Source organism: Petaurus breviceps, unplaced genomic scaffold (assembly GCF_028583685.1).
Source record: "Petaurus breviceps papuanus isolate PSGF00001 unplaced genomic scaffold, PetGlider_PUasm1.0 90686, whole genome shotgun sequence".
NCBI classification, from domain to species: Eukaryota; Metazoa; Chordata; class Mammalia; order Diprotodontia; family Petauridae; genus Petaurus; species Petaurus breviceps.
Window position 1 is genome coordinate 2,409,805 of NW_027187309.1, and position 7,727 is coordinate 2,417,531.

The window sequence follows — 7,727 nt, forward strand, 5'->3', positions numbered from 1 at the left end:
TTCATGTTTGCACCAGTTGCAAAACAACTGTAAAAAGTGAGGACACTTTTGGACTGATTTTGCTGAAAGATCTATTTAAATATAGAGTTTGAATTTTGGGCCTCTGGAGAGTATGAAATATGTGATGTCCATGGAAACCAATTGAAGAGACATCATCTGAAAACAACTTCTCTGGAAACAGATCATAGTAACTGAGTTTAAAAGACCAAAGAAATAAATGTGACATGCTAATAAAGAATCCAATGTGAAACTATCTTTCAGCTAAATTTTCTTTCTTTTTCCACTAGTTGTTGAAAATTAGCTATAATCTCAATAGTTCAGCCCTTAATTCTTAGTAATGAGCTGTAGTTTCTATCTGTTGTGCTGATTAAAATCCTATCTTCATATCTCTTCTTATTTTCTCAGAGATTTTGAATGGATATAAGATATAAAAATGAAAACTAATAAAACTTGACTTTCAGCAGAAACAAGCATGGCATAGTGGGAAAAATGCTGGGTTTGGAGTCACTGCATGGTTTTGAACCCTAACATTACTTCTTTCTACCTGTATGACTTTCCACAGGTCACTTCACTTCTCTGGGCCTCAGTTTCCTCTTCTGTAAAATGAATGAATTAGACTAGACTAAGGTCCATCCGAATTCTAAATCCTGTTCCCCATGTACAAAACATCTTGTACAAATAGAGTGGTTTAAGAGATATCCCAGGAAATTAACCATCTCTTTTCCTAAGACTTTAATACTATGTGTGTCCAGTTCTGAGCTGAAAATGCCATATGAAAGTTCATTATGGTAGGGGCCACCCCCTTGGGAATCCTAGAAAAAAATGCCTATTCAAGCATTTTCATTGTTCACTTTTTCCCCCAACAGGGACAAGAAGTACGAAAAGTGATGAGGCCCAGGGAAACACCTGATGCTCCAACAAAGGAAGAGAAAAAGGAAGGATTCTGATTACATGCAAATACGTGCAGTAATTGTTTTTGGAAAGCTACAAAACACATGAATTATGGACTTAGATTTCTCTATATTAGAGTCCAGGTGACAATCTGGATTCAAAAACAGAATCAACTAATATGTCAAGACACTAATTTCTACCAGAACACAAGGATACTGTTTGGCATTTTATAAACACTAATCTCAAATAGAGAGGCATTCAATGAAAACTCACTGAGACTATTTCCAATGAGTAGAGGCTGAGATCCTAAATGAGTTCTGTTCTACCATGGCTAAGTATTTTGGACATGCATTCGTCAAAAATGGCATGGAAGAAGAGGCAAATGAAATGAAAAGTGATAGAGTGGGTAAACAATGACTCACCAAAAGAAAATGCACATCCAGGCTTGATAACAACACCTTGATAACTCAATTCTGCAAAGAAAGAACTACTACCCTCTCCCTTCTCCCCCTCCCCCCAAAAAATTCAACTAAAAACAAAATAAAACAACTAATTGTAGCTTCAGAGCCTTCCTGTACATTAATTCAACCAGTACCACCCAGGGCAGGAACCTGATCCAATAAGCCTTTCTTAACAAATAAAGAGCAAGATAATGAAGAAGTTATTGAGGTTCAAAAGTTCAGCTGCTAGTGCATCTAGAGTTTGACACACCCAGATCTGGTGAAAAGAGTCAAGGGGAAGAACTACCAGTATGTGAAAAGCTCAGTGTGGAAACTGAAATTTGATCGTGTGCCAGAAAAGGAAGGTGAAGCAAGAAATCCCAAAGTAACTTATCAACCTTGAACAACAAAAGCCAGGGTGAATTTGTGTTGCTCTTAAGCTGTAAGTGGGAGGTGGAACAGCCGCCCAAACCCTGACCATGGAGAACTCAGTGGCTTCTTGCGTCCTTTACTCAGGGGATGGCAAAGTAAATGGGTCAAAGTCAGGGGTCACCTTTAACAAAGGATTAAGTGGAGAGAACGGGGACCAAGGATCCATTCGCTCTGCGCCTGGGGAAGGGGACTTTCAGCACCTAGACACTGACGAAAAATGCCGGGAGACCAGAACCAACGGGGCGGAAGCAACTGAGCTTTCAGCACACACGCCCTGCAGTCTTAGCTCGTCCTTGTGTTTTAGCTCCCTGAGCAAATCTCCACCGCAACCTGGTGCAACTGCGGCTTCCGCGGCAGTGGGTAGAGAAGTCTCCCCCCTCTCCTCTACTTGCAAAGGAAATCGGGTAGTGAAGAACCAGTGGGAAATCAACAGTTCTAATGCCACGTCCGAAGAGTCGGGACAGGAGGAGGAGGAGGCTGCTAGGGCGGACCAGAGGAGCGCAACTCAACCGCCGCCACCGCCTGTCACTTATTGTATCCAGACTGGAGCACAGCCCAGGAAGGAACCGCTGCAGCCTGGGGACCCGGAGAGTGGTGTGGGGGAGGAAGGAGGAGGCGGCGGCAGCGGCGGCAGTGGCGGCAGCAGCAGCAGCCGCGGCATCTGCAGCATCCGCCAGAGCAAAGATCCAGCGAGTGGCGCGTTGAGAGAAGAGCCGGACTTGGTGATCGAGGTGGCTGGACGCCGCATCCAGGCGCACAAGTCAGTGCTGGCCGCCAAGAGCGACTACTTCAGAGCACGCGCGTCTAGGGAGATTCTGCGGGTGAAGGGGGTGAGCTACGCGGCATTGCGGCTTCTGGTGGATTACCTGTACACTGGACACATGGGGGAAGTGAAACAGGACAATGTGGCCGAGGTGATTGCCGGGGCGCGCTTCCTTCAAATGCCCTGTGCCCTGCAGTGCGCCACTGACGCCATGCGGGCGCAGCTCACCCTTGGTAACTGCTACCAGGTACTGAGCCTGGCCAAGCAACAGAGGCTCAGCGAGCTCCGGGAGGCTGCCTATCGCTTCATGAGCGACCATTACCTCCAGGTGCTGCGGGAGCCGTCCGTCTACGGCCGCCTGACAGGCTCTGAGAGAGACCTCATCCTTCAGCGAAGGATGGAGGCCGGTCGCAGCTGCCTCCTGGTGGCCGAGATCAATGACGTTTTTGAGCGGGTGGGCAGCCGACCCCAGAGTCGGGAGAGCAGCCGGCCCCAGAGTCCGTCAGCCTCCGTCTTGTCTCCCGGGGAGCATCCACCCACGCCTCCTCCAGCTCCAGCCCCAGGTTCGTCTGAGGAGGAGGGAGGTCATAGTGACTCGGTCATCTATTACTACCAGGAGGCGGACAAGGAATGGAAAGTCCTAACTCGGCTGCCTGAGGGGGCTAATGCCAAAGGCTGTGCCATGTGCGTCCTCTACAACTACCTCTTCCTGGCCGGGGGCATCCTGCAAGGGGGACCCGAGGGGAGGGCTCGCCTGTCGGACAAGGTCTTCTGCTACAACCCGGTGACTGACACTTGGACTACGGTTCGGTCCCTGAGCCAGCCCCGTTCCCAGCTGAAGCTGCTGGCTCTGGACGGCTACCTCTACGCCGTGGGCGGCGAGTGTTTGTTCAGTGTGGAGCGCTACGACCCCCGTGCGGACCGCTGGAGCTCTGTAGCTCCTCTGCCCAAAGGAGCCTTCGCCGTGGCCCACGAAGCCACCACGTGCAACGGAGAAATTTATGTCTCGGGTGGCTCTCTTTTCTATCGCCTGCTCAAGTACGACCCCCGGCGGGACGAGTGGCAGGAGTGCCCTTGCAGCAGCAGCCGTAAGCGCTCTGCAGATATGGTGGCCCTTAAAGGCTTCATCTATCGATTTGACCTGTGCGGGGCTCGAGGGGAACCTCAGGCAGTGGCCGGAGCTTCAGCAGCGGGTGGTAGCGGAGGGGTCAACGTGTTCCGCTACCATTGCCTGGCCAAGCGATGGAGTCAATGCGCTTCGAACCTGAGGCCTCCTGGTGAGCCGTCCGGGCTACAGCCTTTCCGCTGCGCTGCCCTCGATGGCACTATCTACTGTGTGAATAGGGCCGGGGCCTGGCGTTTCAGCCTTTCGGAAGAAGGGGAGCCTGGCGAGGATGGAGGCCAGAAAGGAGTCTTTGAGCAGGAGCATCTAAAAGCCCCATTTGATGCTCGAGGGGTCCTCTTCCCCTTTGTGCTCACTTTGCCAGAGAGGTCAGACAAAGGGGAGGCTGGAGCACTGTAGGGGAAGGAGAAGCAGAGACAATCGTCAGATCCCCTGGCTCAAAAGTTCATGGTTCTCTGTAGGCCAAGGGCCATTTTGGGAGAATAGTTGAGAGCATGTGGGAAAGAGGAAGAAGGTAGCTAGATGGGCAAGACTGTAAGGGTGGGGTCATATAAGGGTTCCCAGATATGGGCTTGCCATAGACACTGAAGGATAAAGTATATTTTAATGCTTTCCCAAAGTCTTCTCTGCTTCCCTTGCTTCAGTCCTTTTTTTTTTTTTCTTTGCTTGATGGGACTAGTAAATGCAGCCTATATCAGATTAATCAAATTTAACTTTAAAAGCAAGACAGGTTTCCTTTGTGCAAATAATGGGGCACCAGAGATTAACCTCTGGATCTGTTGGTGGGGAATTTTGGTATGTACAGGGAGGGCCCAGGAATGTCCAGGGGTTTAAAAAGAAGCCAGACTTTATTGTGAACTGGCATTGTTAACTTGTTAACTACCACGTATTTGGAATATAGAGGGAATGTCAGTTTTCTAATGATAAGTGAACAGGACCAGAATGAATTTCTTGTAGCACCCCTGGAAGGAAGATTGGCCAATTTTATGAAAAGCAGTGGCCACTTTTGATTTTCTGCCTGAAGTTCAAATTTTAGTAGACAAAAATGATGAAAAGCTGTTAGACCCTTGCTAACTGGCAAAAATCTAGATGTCACCAAAATTTGAAAGACTCATTTGTTGGGCCTGTTAAAGATAAAGGAAATTCATGTGTATTAAACAAATTGTTTGGACCCTAATGTATACTAAATATCTTATGCTTAGTATCTGTAAAAAGTGTTGCACCACATAATAGAAGTAGATCAGGAGAAGAAAATGTTCACTAAACTGATTTAGGCCCTGGCATGAGGTTGTCATTCCAGTGTTTAGCTAAGGTAAAGGCTGTTAATAATTAATTACTTTCTATGGCATAGTGATGGCATATACCATTGTTTGGATTTTAACTCTTGAGAAGATAAATGTTTTCGAAAGAGAATATCCTGAAGAAGAAAAATGATATAAAATACTTTCTTCCTGAGAGTTATTGGAAAAATGTTTCATGTGGTACAAGGAAAAAATACTGACATTGAAGAGAGGTCCATTGTTTTAGGCATTTTTCTTCCTTTTTAAATTGGATACCTGCGTGTTTATAAAATACCCCTTTCTGAGAGCATTTTCTTTAAATAATAAAATTACAATGGACAGGGCACAATACATGGAAAACCAGGCTTGGAATTAGGAACGCCTGATTTGAGCCTCTCACAGGTACCGGGTTTGAGGCCATAACTTCTCAGTGCCCCCAAGTAACAATAAATTATAGATTATTTGCAGTTCTGCATCAGTAGAGACAGTTCCTATGCTAAACTAGTTAAATTAGTCTAGACAAAATACAAATACTTTAAAAATTTTGAAAACAAAAATCTCAGATGAATGCTTAAATCACAAATCTAATTTAAGACATTTAAGTCATATTCCGAAGTTTGGATCAGGCAAACTAATTTTTACAAGTATCATTCTAAGAAAATATAGCAGCTTTAGTCCAAAGACTTCAGCTACACAGTGGCTATGAACAAATCAACACTGAAGGAACATATGTTTTGTTACATGTTATGTATGATTCCAGTAAAAATTGTGTCTAATTGCCAGTTCCAAAGTAGGATAGCAAAGCCTTTAAGCCGTGGAGGTCTGAGTTCAAGTGCACCACAAACTGGCTTTGAGACAAGTCATTTCATTCATTCTCTCAGTGCTCCAGACAACCCTTTAAGAGTTGCTCCAGGCAACTTTAAGTTGAAGAGAAGGTGGTAGCCTTCATTGGTAGAGGGAGTTTCCTCATCTGCAAATTCCCTAGACCAATGAAATCACATGTCTAGTCCATCCTATCCTATGTTATGATAATAGCATCTTTCACATTTGCAGAAATAGTTTTTAGTTACCAAGAGCTTAAAGGTGAAGCATATAGTCATAATCACAGCCCAAGTGATCATAGATTCTGAATCAAGTGAACGTGCTGTTTTACATCAGGAAATGTGTATCTGAAAAGTTCCTAGAATGTAATTCATTTAAAGATGTGATGTCTTTTTGCTTCCTGGTTTGGTAATGTGAGTTGCTATATCTGCAGGAGCCTATAGGACTATTTGTGCTTGGTTGTATTTCTTTTCAAAGCCAATGGTTAATGGAGCCTCAGAACTGTCAGTATTCTAGTATCTTTAGAATGGATTAATTTGAAACTCACCCTGTGCATGTCTTGAAGAAGTGGAATTTAAAACATCAGTTGGTCATGTATTCTGGTATAATTGAATGTTTGCTAATGATTACACATGTATTGAGAAGTGGTATCTTGACAACTTGGTTAATCATCTTAGGAACAAAAAATAAGAGTTTTGTTTGACTTTATTAGTCATTTATTGGAGTATTTGGGAGAAAAGTCAGTGGTATTTAAAAAAAATCTATAACAAAAATGTAATAAGTAGTTAAAAACTCCATTTACTAAATGAATATTTTCTTTTGAGTTTCTTTATTTTTGCCTCAAAGCTATAACATTCATGCTAAATCATCCTGGTAAAAAACATTTCTCAAATTGGTGAAAGTATTTCCAGATAGGAAGCGAATAATTATTGTGATTTTACTCCAGATAGTGTTCCATTAAGTTTGGGGAAAGGTTTTCAATGAACTCTTATTTTTCAAGAAAAAAAAGTTCATACTTCATGCTATGTGTAAATAAAGAAAGTGGTTTTTGAAAATGGCTTTAGAAGTAATTATTTTTCCATGTCAAAAATGACCTTGTCACTCACAGAGAAACCTCTGGATTCTCCCTGTTTTCATTGGTGATCTGCTTCTCCATTCTGGGAACTCCCAACACTGATGGGAAACTTAAAAAACAAATCAAATGAACGTTTTTTGGCCTACTACAATTAAACAGAAGGCACTTTGCTAGGGGCCAGGAAGGGTACAGAACTACCTACCTTCCTTCCTCCCTCCCTCCCTCCATCCCCCTTCCACCCTCTCCCCCCCTCCGTCTCTCTCCTTTTTCCTCTCTTCTCTTAAGGAGCCTACAGTCTGGAAGAGGGGATCAAACATATGCACAGATACCTAGAATGGAAGACAGAATGCGATGACTACCATAAGAGAACTATAGTCATGGCCACTGGAGTTGCTTTTTGCTGAAGAGAATGAGGAAAGACTTTATGAAGAAGTTGATATGAAAGCTGCCCTTAGAAGATTAATGGACGAGGAGGGCTCTCCAGGTGGTAAAAGATAGTAGGAGTAAAAGCACTGAAGTCAGAAAATTTAACTTATGTTCTGGAACAGGATAACTCTAGTCAGTTTTTTAAAAAAATACATAATCAGAGGCATCAGGTTATATAGCAGTATAGAAATGACGTTGGCAATCACAGTATCACTACAATGACAACTGTTGGATTTTTCAGTAGCTCTTATCCAAACTCTTAGTGGCCTGGAAGTTGAAGATTAAAGTATGGGAGCTAACAAATGTCATCAGCATAAGACAGCCTACTAGCCCATTAAGAAAATAAATAGGCCTCACAGGAAACTGTATAGGACATTGGAAAGAATATTGGGTTTGAAATCAGAGGACCTAGGTTTAAATCTTGCCTCTGCTGCTCACTACTTGTGTGATCTTCATACAAGTTTCTCTGGGCCTC

General features: G+C 43.9%; 1 protein-coding gene across 3 annotated transcripts in view; it reads left to right on the plus strand.

The window, feature by feature from the left end:
- Positions 1–6,806, plus strand: part of KBTBD11 (kelch repeat and BTB domain containing 11) — a 59,996-nt gene extending 53,190 nt beyond the window's left edge. For all 3 annotated transcript variants that reach the window (XM_069065404.1, XM_069065402.1, XM_069065403.1), the window contains exon 3: positions 867–6,806. In XM_069065404.1, the coding sequence (XP_068921505.1) occupies positions 1,811–4,048 (2,238 nt within the window). In that variant the 5' untranslated portion in view covers positions 867–1,810 and the 3' untranslated portion in view covers positions 4,049–6,806. The remainder of the gene's footprint in view (positions 1–866) is intronic.
- The last annotated feature ends 921 nt before the right edge of the window (positions 6,807–7,727 follow it).